Genomic DNA, 16,287 nt, shown 5'->3' with positions numbered 1-16,287 from the left:
TTTTCACAAAAGATGAATGATTTTTTCTATGCAGACGAGTTTGATCCTGTCGAGTTTCAGTGTGGAGACTACTGCAAGATACGACAATTGGTGTTGGATTCAATCAAGTTCCTTGTTATTGAAAAACATGGTGTGGAATACTATTTAGATGAAAATGATGTTACGCAAATTCTACAAGTACACCACAGTATAGTGACTCATCGCATATCGTTGTTGGAAAATTTAAACTTTCATGCATATTATACAAATGTTGTATATTTTTTGCAACAGAATTTTTGTACAGATACTAGTTTATGTGGTCCGTTTGAAGCTATGACTGCGTTTTGTGAAATTTCTCCAGCAGATACTTTGTTAAGCCATGCTATGAGAGACTATGTATATTATTATAAAATTAAAGTTGTAAATGACTTGAATAACTTTATTTGTTAATAAATATTATGTATTTAACACTTCTGTTTTATTTTCGTAATATATTTACAAAAGGATAATGAAAAAATAATATTGTACAATAGTCATTTTATTAAAAATTACTGAGGAAAAGTGATTGTGTCTTTTCACCAGCCATACACATTTTTAATATCCAAGTAAATGCCCTCAGCGTCTTAAAGCGATTATATTTTTGCTAAAAAATTATGGTATATCACAATGCCCCCAGGGAAGCGTCTTAAAGGATTCTGGTATTAAATATCGTTTATCATCATAAGGACTTAGGGCCGTTTTTGTTTGCTCTATGCTGAATACTGAATGTTGATATGACCGAATACACCTTTGGTTTGTGCTTTTAATTTTGTATTCTTTTAAACAATTTTCAAAATCTTCAAATGTGATTATATTTTTGACTACATTATATTTTACACCTTTTGCTTTTTTGGTTATACCTAAATTTTGAATACCACAATCAATTTGTTCCTTGTTTAGTTTCAGTTTTAAACGTTCTCTCTCTTTTTCTCTCTCTTCATCAGTTGTTTGTAATTTAAATGTATACATTTTTGATCTTAGACCAATAAAATTTGTAATAATTTTTCCATTAGCTTCATCCTTCATTAGACCGGGGATTTTTTTATTTAACCGTTCTATCATGTACGGGTTATTTTCCGAATAGTCAGATGTATCGAATTTAGAGTTGTGTGCCTTTAAAACCTCCTTATATGCATCTAAACACTGTAATTCATAGATGAAGCTATCTGTATCCATGTACAATAACATACAATTTTCTTCTCCCATCGTTGGAAGCATGAAGGAGTAATGAAAATCATACATACATAATTTTGATATGTCTAGGATTGCTGCACCTATATACAGAGGCTTATTAAAACACACTACTGATTTGGTTAGTTCGATGGCCACCAGGTTTTCACTAAAGATAGTACGACTGTGAAACCGAATACTTGCAATCAAGTTTTTGGCTCCATACCTTCCATTCCAATTTTTACATATTTTTACAGTTCTATGCCTCCTTATATTCTCCATGGTCTTACCAAACACAGCATTGTTCATCATTTTATAGAGATTTTTCTCAAAACTGCTCTTAGATGCAGCCCGTAAGTTAGTATTTAACTCAATATAGGGCCGCAGCCATGCAGATTGATTAAATTTCAAAACTTTATGTATTTTAGTTAAAATTAATCCGTTAGATAAAGCCTGCTTTAAATTTCTATAATGAATAATATATTTTGACTTATTAAAAAGAGTTGGCAATAATTTTGGTTGTTTTGAACCGGGAGGAATGCGGTGTTCGGCAGCAAATGGAAAATCTTTATGTTTGTCGTGTAATTCAAGTGGATACTCTAAGTCAACTTGAAAGAAATAGCCCTCCTTCGCAGCATTCGGAATTGACATAATATCAATATGCCCCTTGGGAAGTTTAGTGGATTTAGATGCAAGACCAAATTTGGTTACATCTTCAATCCACTTAAATCCTCCAAAGGGTAAATATTCACTCATAGCCCAACCATAGAGATTATTTACATCTAAATACATGATGTACTTAGAGGGTTGTGTGGGGTCATATGTCGACATGTACTTATTGTTAGCTTCCGAAAATCGGTTACTACACACAGATATTCCGCCTCTTATGCCTTTTTCAATAAACAAAATCATATCCACATCTTTTAATAACTCTAATCTACATTTTGTATACCTAAGCATACAGTCCCATGTATAACCTGGTATGGTATAATACCACGCAGGATCTAAATGGTACGTATCCCTACATTTTTGTCTAAATTGTTCAAATACATCAGCCAGAAGCAAAATATCTGTTTTTAAATACAAATCGCTATACTCTCCCAAATTTTTACATTCAAATGTACACCAAACTTTCTGCGCATGAGCATACTTCTGTTCGCTAATATGTTCATCACATAATTTATTATAAAAATGACTAATTGTAGGTAAAGAAGTTTCCTCTAATTTTTCCAAACTATCTACATAATCATAGCAAAATACTCCTTTGCAAGTTAATAAATTAAATGCATCATCATCTAAACTATAAAATTCTTGTTTTAAAATCTTCTTCTCTGAAGTATCTAAAAGTGATGCTAATTCATCGAGTGAAGCTCCCATAAATCTCATAGTATCGATAAATCTTAGTCTAATTTTATGCTCATCTGAATGTAGAGTAAAAGAAATATATTTTTCTTTATTAATAGGAAGTAAGCTCAGGTGCCCATGTTTGCATAAATCGATAATCATGAAATGTGAGTCATATCCACTAAAATTATGGAAGGCTACTGGCACAACAAACACCTTTCTGAAGTTTAAATTGCATGCTTGGTGTGCAAATCCTCTTACCTCTCCGGTAAAATGATCATGATCTACCACAATTATATCTGTAGCTAAAAAGCGTTTCTCACAAATATGACAGACAGTTGCCTTACTTGTACTAGGCTTTTTAACCATAGGTACAATTGATTTTATTTTAGAATCGACAAATTTGGATATTTCAGCCATTTCTTTTGCAAACCACTCCATGCAATTTTCACCTCTGTAGCTTCGAAAATATGATAAGCTGTCATCGTAAGCACATTTAAAGTAATAGCCTGCACTATAAGGTACATGCTTTTGGTATTTTGCTGTTTTGCTCAGTTTTACATTAGAATCTGTAAAATTATGTAACTGACATTCAAAATCAGCATATATGATAAAGGGAGTGGTTTGTTTGTATGTGAAATTTCTAAAAGCAACATGATCGTATTTGGGAACAGTCATTTTACATTTGTTTATGTCTCTGCAGAACTCTTCGTGCTCCGCAAGTTTATTCCCGCTGTAAAAATAATTCATGCAGCGATCACAAATATATTTTTTATGTTCGTTCTTACTTAACTGAGAACTTAGCAACCTAGACATATCTTTAATCCAGCAATAATGATATTTTATTTCAATATTTTCATCGTCACTAGGAGGAGCGTCGTAATCATTTAACTTTGGAAAATATTTATCCTGAATTAGAAGCAAATTTACATGTCTATCAAGCTTGTTTTGTGTAAGTCTAGCAGGTACTACTTCGTAAAATTGTTTTTCCTTAACTTGGTTTAATTCCAAAGCATAAACATTCACTGATATAGTATTTATTTTTTCAAATTTTGTAATATGACTTAAAGGCATTGGAGCTTCCAAGTCCTCCGTTTTCAACGCCGTACTGTAATATGGATATGCCGACGTACGTTCTGTATGTATTTTAGCTGGATAAAGAGAGCTAATAATCGCCCAATAAAAGCAATTTTGATCGTAATTTTTGATATTTATACATGCATGACGCTTTTGAATTTGCTCAGGAATTTTAATGTACGATGATCCGTTCCCAATTTCGACTTTATTGATGTTAACTTCTAATGAGATTACTTTAGAGAGAGCGGCACCTGAACCTTTTTCTGCAAACTCAGACATTTTTTTAAAAATTATATCTTTAACATTTTCGCTAAACCAAATGTGTAAATCGGTTGAATAACTATCTATAATGACATTTTTAGTGTTAAAATGTATCAAATCTAAACTCTCACTGTCACCTGTCTTTTTAATAAATTCCCCCCACAAAGTAGTGTTGACTTTAAGTATTCTATTAGATTTCAAAACAGTTTTAACTTTTTGTTTAAATACGGTAAAAGCATCATCCAAAAACGGTCCTACATCCTTATGATATAAATTTATTATAACCCCTGTCTTAATCCGGCTTGCAAAGCTTGAAACGACATTTTCCCATTTTACTCTATTTCGTAATTTTGAATTAAGTCCTAGACCAACACGTCTATTGAAATTTAAAATTATTCTTCGAAAATGTTTAAAATGTCCTACGTTTGATTGTAATTTTCTAGCAGTTCCAATGGGTAATTTTTTAGCTTTAATTAAATTATTACATTTGCAAATATGTGCATTTAATCGCTTTAACCACACTTTAGCATCATTTTGAGTAAATTTATCAAAAATTATTTTGCGAAGTCTTTTAATAGTTAATAATAGATTATCCGACTGTTTAACTATTTCCTTAATCATTTTAATATTATATTGTATGGCTTATAAAAAAACAAAATCACTTACCCTCTTTTTTTATTCTAAGTTTCAACGATTTCGAATTTGGCTGCTGGATGTTTGTTTCCACTGCAATGGATGAAACCTTGCTTATTTCTTGCTAAATCCACCTAAAACAATAACAACTTGCTATACTACAATTCACTCTCTTCGAAAAAATTGAAAAAAATGCAATGCTAGTGCGATTTTCGAACCCTCTGCAGAAAACACAAAAAAGACAAAAAACATATCTAATAGGAGGCTCTCTAATAGAAATATGTTGTAAAATTTAGATGCAGAAAATGTAATTCGGAGCAAAACTCTCAATAACAACTTGCTATACTAAAATTCGCTCTCTTTGAAAATAAAACGAAAAAAATCGAAAAATAGAAAAAAAAGATGCATCGCTATTGCGATTTCCGAACCTGCTGCTTAAGAATTTAAACCTTGCTTATTTTTGCTAAATCCACCTAAATCAATAACAACTTGCTATACTAAAATTCACTCCCTTCGAAAAAATGCATTGCTAGTGCGATTTTCGAACCCGCTGCAGAAAACACAAAAAAGACAAAAAACATATCTAATAGGAGGCTTTCTAATAGAAATATGTTGTAAAATTTCGATGCAAAAAAAATGTAATTCGGAGCAAAACTCTCAATAACAACTTGCTATACTAAAATTAACTCTCTTTGAAAATAGAACGAAAAAAATCGAAAAATAGAAAAAAATGCATCGCTAGTGCGATTTTCGAACCCGCTGCGTATTTCACTATATTATATGTATGGTTTACAAAAAACAAAATCACTTACCCTCTTTTTTATTCTAAGTTTCAACGATTTTGAATTTGGCTGCTGGATGTTCTTTTCCACTGCAATGGATGAAACCTTGCTTATTTTTTGCTAAATCCACCTAAAACAATAACAACTTGCTATAAACAACTTGACTCTTCGAAAAAATCGATAAAAATAGAAAAAAAATGCATCGCTAGTGCGATTTTCGAACCCGCTGCGTATTTCACTATATTATATGTATGGTTTACAAAAAACAAAATCACTTACCCTCTTTTTTATTCTAAGTTTCAACGATTTTGAATTTGGCTGCTGGATGTTCTTTTCCACTGCAATGGATGAAACCTTGCTTATTTTTTGCTAAATCCACCTAAAACAATAACAACTTGCTATAAACAACTTGACTCTTCGAAAAAATCGATAAAAATAGAAAAAATATTGCGAGATTTGAAGCAATGCTACGAGACTCTGAATAGAACCGACACAAAACATATATATCCAAACGAAGGGTCTCTAATAAAAAATTCAAAGCAAAAGTCTTTTAGTTTAGTTAGAGTAATTCGATCGAGAAAATTACACATACATAAGTTACGAATGTAAGCAAAGATAGAACTAATATGTATGAATAAAATACTAAAAATTCTAATCTGCTGCAACGCTATGGGGCACTGGACAAAACAGAAGAAAAAGAACAAAAAAGTTCTAAGAGAAATACTAAAAACTAAAATATAGGATTTTAATCTGCTGCAACTCTAGAAGGCTCTAGATACAACAGAAACAAAACAACAGACGACTTTTATTTTTTGCTATATACAACTTCATTCCCTCCGAAGTGGTTCAAGCACTTCAAAAATAAAGACAGGAAATGCTGTTGAGTCAGAACAGAAACAAAAAGACAAAAATATATATCTAAAAGAAAAGACGAGATGGAGAATGTCAGCACAGAAAGGACTGGAGACGTTGGCTGAAAGAAGGAAGGCGGTGACAGCTGTAAAAATCCTATGATAGATAGAGGAAGGACTCTACTAGAAATAATATTGCAAAATTTTTAAGCAAAAGTCTTTTAGTTTAATTAGAATAATTTGAAAAAATAGGGCTGAGGATTTATCGAAATTTTGGATAGATTAAGGTTCAAAGATAAATAGAATTCGACTAAAAAAATTACATATATCCAAAGTTACGAATATAAGCTAAAATCAGACTAAAATATGTTGTGAATATAAACAAAAAAATCGAGAAATTAAGACTCTGCAATGCAAGACTTCATGCAACTTCATTCCCTCCGAAGTAATTCAAGCACTTAAAAAATAAAGACAGGAAATGCTGTTGTCAGAACAGAAACAAAAAGACAAAAATATATATCTAAAAGAAAAGACGAGATGGAAAATGTCAGCACAGAAAGGACTGGAGACGTTGGCTGAAAGAAGGAAGGAGGGGACAGCCACGCTTTTTATATGGGTGTCCTGTACCAAAGCTCACACTCTAAATAACAGTATTTTGAATAAAATATTATTTGAAAAATATTTATTTCTTTTTATTATCAATATGAATGTCGTAACATGTGAATATCATCGTTATTTTTTAGAGCAAAGGTCCAAAGCCACGTTGGTTGAGTGATTTAAGGCTTTGTTAAATTGCATTGAAAATAAGTAAGTGTTAGACCATAGGTTCAAATCTCCTGCACTGCAAAGCTTTAAACCAGTCAACCAACTTGGCTTTTTTATTTTATTCCAAAGAAATAAAACATTTTTTTCTTATTTTTGTATATATCTTATTCCCATCACGTAACTAATTAGATCATTTTATTAAGAATTAAAAAAGAAAAAGAGCTGGTATCCACAATAAAATCGAATGCCTCTGACACATTGTAAGAAAGAGCGAGAGATATGAATTGCTGCAACTCGTTTTCCATGCTTTTTATGTAGGTTTATTTAGTAGAATTATGGAAGTCGGACAAAGCCAGACGAATGGAGAAGCAGTGTATTTACAAAAAAGAGACAACAATGTACAAAGAGCAATACAACTATCACATATGGCCAATTGATATACGGATACGTGAAAATCAGTTCAGCTTCAGGAACAAAGAAGCAAACTATCATATATAAGAAGAAAAAAATATCTAGAAATACTAGAAAAATAAAACAGAAAAAATGACATATAAGGTACGAATATAAATAAAAAATCAGAATAAAGTAAAAATAGTACTCACCTTACTGCTATGTTGACTGCAATATACCAAATGTACTTAACTGCCTCGAAAACTCGAATACACTATGCTTCACTGCTTTTCTCGTTTTTATATCAAAGTCCAGTAATTATATTGATGGGTCTTTAATTACTGTATTTTCTCCATCAATTAGTGTGACGTATTTTTTAAATTACCTTCTAATTGCTTTGCTATTAAGCAAAGTTTCTAATATTTTTCCATATATCATTTAGCTATTAAATAAAATTAAATAAAGTTTCTAATATAATATATCTTTCCATATTGTGACGTATCTACGGAGAGGTAAATTTCATTTTTCTGTGTCAATTTATTCTGTTAAATAATCATGTGAGCCAATAGGACTGAAAATACTAAAGACTTTTTACATGCTGTTGTATTTGATTTTTTTATTGGACCAATAGGAGTTCGATTTTTTACTTGTGTATATTATATAATTTTCACAATCGAATTAGTCTAAAAGACTTTTGCTTTGAAAATTTGCAATCTTTTTCTATTGAATATCTTCCTTCTAGATTTTTTTGTCTTTGTCAACTCAGTCTTTTTCATATCGATGAATTCAATTTGTTTTATGTATGAGATTTTATTTGAGATTATATTTAGAACGAATTATGGTAGATTCCTTCAACGTAATATCTGTATCAAGACAAATTGGAATAAAAATTGCGAATTGGAATAAAAATGGTGAATTTAAATAAAAATGGACTAAAAATGGCGTCATCTAGCGGCTAATAGGTAAACTATGGTAGATTTCTTCAACGTAATGTCAAGGAAAATTGGAATAAAAATAGCGAATTTAAATAAAAATACTGAAATGGAATAAAAATGGCGGATTGGAATAAAAATGGTGAATTGGAATAAAAATGGCGGATTGGTGATGCCATCTAGCGGAAAATAACTATGGTAGATTCCATTATGGAAGATTCCTTGTGACGTCAGCATTTATCTCACTCTTACTCATTGGAAAGGTACTTCTCTCTCTAACACATTGATTTCTATATCTTGGTAGCAGAACCGGCATTCCCCTTCTACTACTGTTTATTTATTCTAAGTGACTTTCGGCTCTCGGTAAAAAAGTAGTCTTTCATTCTGATTTAAAAAATTTTAAAAATACTCATTAGTTTTTTAAGGATTCGAAAAAAATGAATACATTTAAAACACATTGAAAATTGCGTCAAACTTTTGCATTTTGCTCCGTTCCTCTTAAACGCGTAGATAGGAATTAATAAAATTGAATATTTTTTTTGTATTGAACATTATATCGTGAGTACAAAGACATTCATACATTTTTTTCGTAATTCCACCTTCAACTTACCGTGCACATCTCGAAGACTATTACATACCTTATTGGTATCCGCTCTGAATACCAGATACTTCAGAGGCACCTAAGTCATAATCGTACTCAGCAATCCCGAAAACCCCCCGAGTACTCTGTTTGCATTAAGCCTCGAAATTTCAGATGATGATGTGCCTAGCAGTCACTCTGGGTACTAATTGCCCCAAGAGTCGATTTTGATTTCATATTAGTGTTTAGCAACCTCATCTGCTAAGAAGCTAAGGATTGCTCAACGTAAGATGGAAAGGTCAATGATTGGTGTGAATGCGGGACCATATAACAAACGAAGAACTACGATTGAGAACAGGAGTCACAAATGTTGTATGTCAGGTGGCTATACTTAAATGGAACTGGGGCGGTCACGTTGCCCGTCTGACAGATGTGAGATGGACAAAGGGTTTGCTTGAGTGGAGATCAAGAGCCGATTAAATAAGTAAAGACCACCCACGCGATTGACGGACGACATAAAAAGAATGACCACAAATTGGATTCAGAGCGCCCAGGAGAGAAGACAGTGGACAGAAATAGGGGAGGCCTATATCCAGCGGTGGATTCTAAGGGCTGATTGATGATGATGATGATGATGATGATGATGAGTGCCGAAACCCATTGAAACTCTAGAAGATAGGTTCTATATTTTAAAATCGATTTATTTTTTATTAAATGACCTGGTGTAATACAGAAAAAATGTTCTTAATTGTGGTTCTAAAAAGATTGTTAATTGTAATACAAGCTCAAAATTTGTGAAGTTAATGACTCTTATCGTTTTTACCTCCCGTAGATATTTTATTTTGCTTTTCCAGTACTATGTACAACAAACAATAAATTTTCTGCACTTTCCTACTTTTTATAACATTTTGGGCGTGCTTTATGTACTCTATATTGTACGTCGAAAAAAAAAAAACAACAGTATATCGAGCTCGAGATAGAACAGTGAAAAAATAAAAAAGTATTTCATGAACTCTGTCAGCAAAAGCGCAAAAGGTAGAAATTGTTTGTTAAATACAATGAAAACGTTCAAAAACTTTGTACCTTGAACCATCGTTGTAATTGGATCGAGTAAAACAAACAGTTTTTTCTATATTTGGAATAGAAATTTCTGTATTTCCATAATTGATAAATTTAAATGAATAGACACTGAGTTGGTATATATGGGTAGAAGCAAAAATGGAACGGGAACAGCAGGAAGCAGGAAGTTTATAAATTGGATTTAAATTATGTTAAATTACGAAAGTAGTTAAAATTTCAAATATCCGGCGAATTCAGACAAGACATACATACATACTGGAAACGAAGCATTTAAAAATCAAAAAATTACTTGCCCCCATTTTTCAGCGGGAATACTGGGGAAAGTCAATGAAAAAGGCGTGCCATCTCGTGGACATTTTTACTGCGTCATGATGTTTTATTAACATTTAAGCAAAAAAAAATGTATTCCTTTTTTCATTCCTTTCCGTATTGTGAAAAACTACCCTTACTACTACTTACAGTCCCCAGTACAACGTCCTTTTTGTAATTGTACGATTACGATTACAACGATTACAAAAGTAATTACAGTCTACACCATTGTATGGTAGAAGGGATATGATTATATATATAATTAGTCTTAATAGTGCAGCCGATATGTGAAACAATTATGCATTTAATGATAGAAGTAGCTCATCATCTCAGATTTTGCCTTTTACAAGAATGGAGGGCATTTAAAATGGCGACTATACATATGTGACTAATAACACGATAACTTTTGAACGAGACGTCGGATTTCAAATAAATTTGATATATAGGTTCTTTTTTTGACAATACATTTTTTTGATAAAATGAATAGTTTTCAATTTATTCGCTATCCAAAATGTTAGTTTTATATCGAAAAAATCAATGTTTTGAATCCGTTTTCTGCTAATAACTCAAAAAGTTTTCGTTTTGTCAAAACAACATTGCTTAACAAAAATGTACCTTATAAAAAATAAACAAAACCGTTTTTTCGAATTTTCTTTACGACCAATAGTAATCGAGCTATACTTTATTATATGGTAGCTCTTCTTCATCAAATGCTAAATATTGTAGTTTTAAAGTCAAAAGACGGGAAAACTATGCATTTTTCGAGGATAACTTGTTTAAACTAATTTAACGTATTTAACAACATATATCTTGAGAAATAAAAAAAAGTCTCTATATCAAAAATTCAGTGACTTATAATGAAAAGAATGGCAGTCCCTATTTTTTTCAGCGAAAAATTGATCTGACACAACCCCCTAATCACCACCCTAATTTAAATTAGTCATTGACCTTATTTGGTCTTCTTTATTTAAGTATTAGTAATAGGTTCGAGAAGAGTGACCGACTTAGAATGATTAGTTTAAAAAAAATGGAGTTAAAAGCGAATAACGAATTTTTTTAGTTTGGTAAAAAATGCTTTTCTTCACAATAAAAAGATTAGCATCAGAGATACAAAAAAATGTTTAAACATAAAATTGTAGTTTATTTATTTCCCAAGAAGTTGTTTGCAAAAATTTTTTTCTACGGCAAAAATGGAGTGAGCTATTGACAATTAAAACTTGTACCTAATAACATGCAAAAACCACCTTTACCAACACTTTCAAAGTCAACTCTTTTTGCGACTGAGGATTTTAAAAAGATTTAATATTGACAGCCTTATGAATTTTGTGAAAACCTACAAAATTCTATTTTACCAAATTTTTTAGGATAAAAAACAAAAAAGTTACGATTAAAAAGTCAATATATTTTTATTGAAAAAATGGAAACACAATAATGTAAGTTGGCGCTGTTTTTAGTTATTAGCCTCATTCGTTTTTCATTATTTATGTATTTAAATAGATTCTAGAAGTTTGACTAGTTTGGAATGATTAGTTCTTAAAAAACTGGAGTTAAAAGCGAATAACGAATTTTGATATTTTGATAAAAAATGCCATTTTCTTCAGAATAGAAAGACTAGCATCAGAGGTACGAAAAAATGTTTAAATAAATATGAAATTGTAGGTTATTTAATTCCCAAGAACTTGGTTTGAAAAATTTTTTCTAGAGCAAAAATTAAGTGAATCGTAAATGAATATAATATCGAAAAGCAAGGAATATAATACCGAATAAATCGAAAACTGTGAATTTTATCAAAAAAATGTATAGAACATTTTTTGCTCACAATGAATGTTTTTATTAACTGTTGCGGTCAAAATATAACGAAAAATTTCCACCGCCGAGATGGGGCGGTAACCACCCCCATGGTCAGAGCGTATAGATTTTGATCCTTGGACTATCCACTACTTATTCTCAAATTTTTAAGCAAATCGATTCATTCTGTACGTTCCTGTTCTTCGGTTCCTGTACTAATAATGTTTTGATTAAAATTAAAGATTATACAGAGAGAGTCTGTAAAGTGGAATAAATTCAATATCTCAAATACTAATTGTTTTTTTGGAAAATGCTCAGACCCGTCGATTAGTATTTCAAATTGTCCTTTTTGACATTCAATAAAAATGTATACAGGGTGTCCCAATTTAGAGATATGACGTCATCGTCGATTTTCTTAAATGGCAACACTGTCATTTTGATAGCTAATTTGATAGGGTTTGTAAAGTTATACATAACTGCAAAATATCAAATTTTTATTCTCTACCATTTACAAGATAATAGAAAATAACAAAGTTGTATCTGTAATTTGGAATATATTCAATAATTAAAATACTAACTGTTTTTTTGAAAAATGCTCAGACCCGTCGATTAGTATATCAAATTGTCCTTTTTGACATATAATAATAATGTATACAGGGTATCCCAATTTAGAGATATGACGTCATCGTTGATTTTCTTAAATGGCAACACTGTCATTTTGATAGCTATTTTGATAGGGTGTGTAAAGTTATACACAACTGCAAAATTTCAAATTTGTATTCTCTACCATTTAGATGATAATAAAAAATAACAAAGTTATGAAAAAGAAGTAATCAACTAATAATTGAATTTAATTATTTCAATAAATTAAGCAAAAACTCATAATGTTGCTCTCAATTATTGTCAAATTGTCAATGGGCAACGTTATGAGAATTTGCTTAATTGAAATAAATAAATTCAATTATTATTTGATTACTTCTTGTTCTTCATAACTTTGTTATTTTTTATTATCTTGTAAATGGTAGGGAATAAAATTTTGAAATTTTTCAGATGTGTATAACTTTACACACGCTATCAAAATAGCTATCAAAATGATAGTGTTGCCATTTAAGAAAATCAACGATGACGTCATATCTCTAAATTGGGACACCCTGTATACATTATTATTATATGTCAAAAATGACAATTTGATATACTAATCGACGGTTCTGAGCATTTTTCAAAAAAACAGTTAGTATTTTAATTATTGAATATATTCCAAATTACAGATATAACTTTGTTATTTTCTATTATCTTGTAAATGGTAGAGAATAAAAATTTGATATTTTGCAGTTATGTATAACTTTACAAACCCTATCAAATTAGCTATCAAAATGACAGTGTTGCCATTTAAGAAAATCGACGATGACGTCATATCTCTAAATTGGGATACCCTGTATACATTATTATTATATGTCAAAAAGGACAATTTGATATACTAATCGACGGGTCTGAGCATTTTTCAAAAAAACAGTTAGTATTTGAGATATTTAATTTATTCCACTTTACAGACTCTCTCTGTAGTTTTGCAATAACAAAACAAACCTCTCTAGAGCTACAAATTTGTGTGTTGTGCGTTCCGAAAAGCGTCTAACCTGCACTTTGAAAATTTTCATACTTTATTCCAACGCTGTATGTATACATAGCCTGTATATAAAAAGCCTTAATAAATTTTGTTTCGGTAAGTTATTCAAATAGCACTCAGAAAAAAATTGTATTAATATAAATGCTCATTTGCCTCGATATCCACAAAAGTAGAACTTTTCTTTTTGGAAAATTAAATTTGGTTCAATGTCTGCAAATCGTGTCGGTTTAAAACTTTTTTTACAATATTATTTTATTCTTTACTTCCTCGAGAACAACGAGTCGTATTCAGAATTCATTACGCAACAATGAAAATCTCGCCTCCATAGCCTGAAAATCCTCTTTATTTTTCCTTTTCAAATCCGGCTGTTGATAAATTTGACGACGTGCCTTCAATAGTATTTTCGGCTTGAAACGGGAGCCTGAATCTTGGCAACGTTTTTTTTCTTTGGGTTTTAGTAACGTGCTTTATCTTCCAACCTCGGATATACCGTCAGATAGATTTCCAAATAATGTCGTTTTATTAGAGAGACGTTTTCTTTTGAATTTGTGCACTTCTCTAACAAAGTTTAGCCTCTTGCTCCAAATGTAATTTTTGGAAGGAGAAATAGTTTATATTGGGAGTAGGTAAGTACGGGGATTTTTCGACGAAAAACAATATCTTCGAGCACTGGATTTCGGACTCGATTGACGAAAAGTTCAAATCAAGTTACTTTGATTCAAATAACAAGTTAAAGCGAATTGTCGAATACCAGGTCAATGAAACATGCATATGAAGGGTGTAATTTTGTTTTGTTATAACTTTAGATTCTTTATTGTAAGTTAAAATGTTGATAAGAGACAAAAGTAGGAACTTGTGTACCCGTGACGTCCATAATCCGTCAGACGACAACATCTGATAATTCTAACGACATGTTGTACCAAACGGTTGCATTTGCAAACCAGTCTTTAAATCAGGTGCAGAAAAGGAAATTAAGGGAATTTTTTCGGCGGTATCGTGCCGCCTTCGTACCGAAAGGAGGAAAAACGGGAAGAACTACCGTTGCCAAACAAAAAATTGACACTGACAACGCTAAGCCAAATCGTCAAACAGATCGACGATTACCAGAGACGAAGAGAGAGGAAGCTCAAAGAATTGTTCAGGAAATGAAGAAATAATTGTACACTCAACGAAAAAGGTACGTAGTATTAATAAAAATGTTAATTCAGACAACAAGAGCAATACTTAAAATTTGTCCAATTCTTGGTTTTATTGGAACAACAAAGCGATGTTCATCAATTCATTATGTTCGTTAGTTGATCCAATGTATTACGTTTATTAAATGGATGAACATCCATTTATTAATATTCCGAACACTGTTCACTGAATCAACGAACACTATTCATTGAAACAACAACGTCGTTAATTGACCGACGAAGATTATTCGTTGTTTCAATAACAGTTTTATTTCTCCTAACGTATTTCGTTTATCTCTACAATTATTTCCGTTTATTCTTACAATTAATTCCGTTTATTCCCACAAGAAATACGGTTATTCTTACAAGCAATTCTATTCATCCCTACTATGAACGTATTTTATATTGATAATTACTAAATGCATTAGCTCAATGTATGATATTAATTGATTAATAATAATTTTGCAAATCCCCCTTTTTTGTCCTAAACCTAATGGACTTTACACTGTGTGATTTCTCATATGATTTCACTTATACAGTGCGCTGGAAAAGTGTTGTCCCCTTATTAACTTAACACATAAGCAAAACGCTCGGACAGGTCGGTTTTTAAAATAATCCGTCGATTTTAATAATAAGTATATTAAAACATCAATGTTTCGAACTTTACGAGATCCCTCTTCAGGTGACAACCACAACTTTGGTTTTTTAAATGGGAAAGTAGAGCATGTGACAGCTCATTTAAAAGCGTTTGAAATAGTGATTCCAAAAATGTATAACACTTTAATCCTTTTGGAGATCGCAGGTGCAAAATTTCGATCGAATTTTTTTTAAACGCATTCATTTTTTTTAATACTGAGAAAACTAATAAGTATTTTTGAAAAATTTAAATACAGAATAAGAGATTACATTATTACCGAGGGCTGAAAGTCCCTTAGAATAAACAAAAACTTTCTTATGAATGGTATATTTGAAATTAAAAATCATACTATATTTTTTCTTTCTCACCCCTATGACTTATTAAAATAATCACTATAGAAGTTCTCAGGGACTTCAGACCCTCGATAATACTGTAATATTTTATTCTGCATTTAAATTTTTCAAAAATACTAATTAGTTTTCTCAGGATTAAAAAAAATGAATACGATAATAGACACACGAAAACTTCCTTCCAGTACGGACTACACTTGGAAACAAAATGAAATTATTCGGCACTTCAGCAGAGGTAACAGCATTATTTAATAAAGAACGGTAAGGAAAAGCCGTCACATTTCAAATGGTCAATCAAAACATTTATTGTTTCAACAACTTCGTTTATTGTTACCATGAACGCATTGATTGTGGTTATTAAACGCAGTAGTAGATTGATTAATGCATTCGTTGCATTAAATATACGAAACTAAATTATTGTCTGATTAAATTGAGTGTTATTGATTAATGTACTCCAGTTATTTTCACATTTATTATTCAATCATTGTGACAATAACCAAATATATTGATCAATGTCTAAA

The 16,287-nt window shown here is 31.1% G+C and overlaps 1 protein-coding gene across 2 annotated transcripts; it reads right to left on the bottom strand.

Moving 5' to 3' along the window:
- Positions 1-404: 404 nt before the first annotated feature.
- On the bottom strand, positions 405-8,419 carry LOC126879987 (uncharacterized). Of its 2 annotated transcripts, XM_050643453.1 has the most exons (4): positions 7,504-8,419; positions 5,565-5,664; positions 5,316-5,415; positions 405-4,637 (listed from the first exon to the last, which is right to left on the bottom strand). In XM_050643453.1, the coding sequence occupies exon 4, from the start codon at positions 4,489-4,491 to the stop codon at positions 631-633; it is 3,861 nt and encodes a 1,286-aa protein (XP_050499410.1). In that variant the 5' UTR covers positions 4,492-4,637; positions 5,316-5,415; positions 5,565-5,664; positions 7,504-8,419; the 3' UTR covers positions 405-630. The 2 variants fall into 2 exon arrangements, with proteins under 2 accessions (XP_050499410.1, XP_050499411.1); XM_050643454.1 differs by lacking the exon at positions 5,316-5,415.
- Between the last annotated feature and the right edge of the window lie 7,868 nt (positions 8,420-16,287).

Source organism: Diabrotica virgifera, chromosome 2, assembly GCF_917563875.1.
Source record: "Diabrotica virgifera virgifera chromosome 2, PGI_DIABVI_V3a".
NCBI lineage: Eukaryota > Metazoa > Arthropoda > Insecta > Coleoptera > Chrysomelidae > Diabrotica > Diabrotica virgifera.
This window is presented reverse-complemented; position numbering and strand designations above follow the sequence as displayed.

Bases quoted from the DNA above. Each gene is read 5' to 3' on its own strand.
- LOC126879987 (XM_050643453.1), bottom strand. From the start codon at position 4,491: ATGATTAAGGAAATAGTTAAACAGTCGGATAATCTATTATTAACTATT.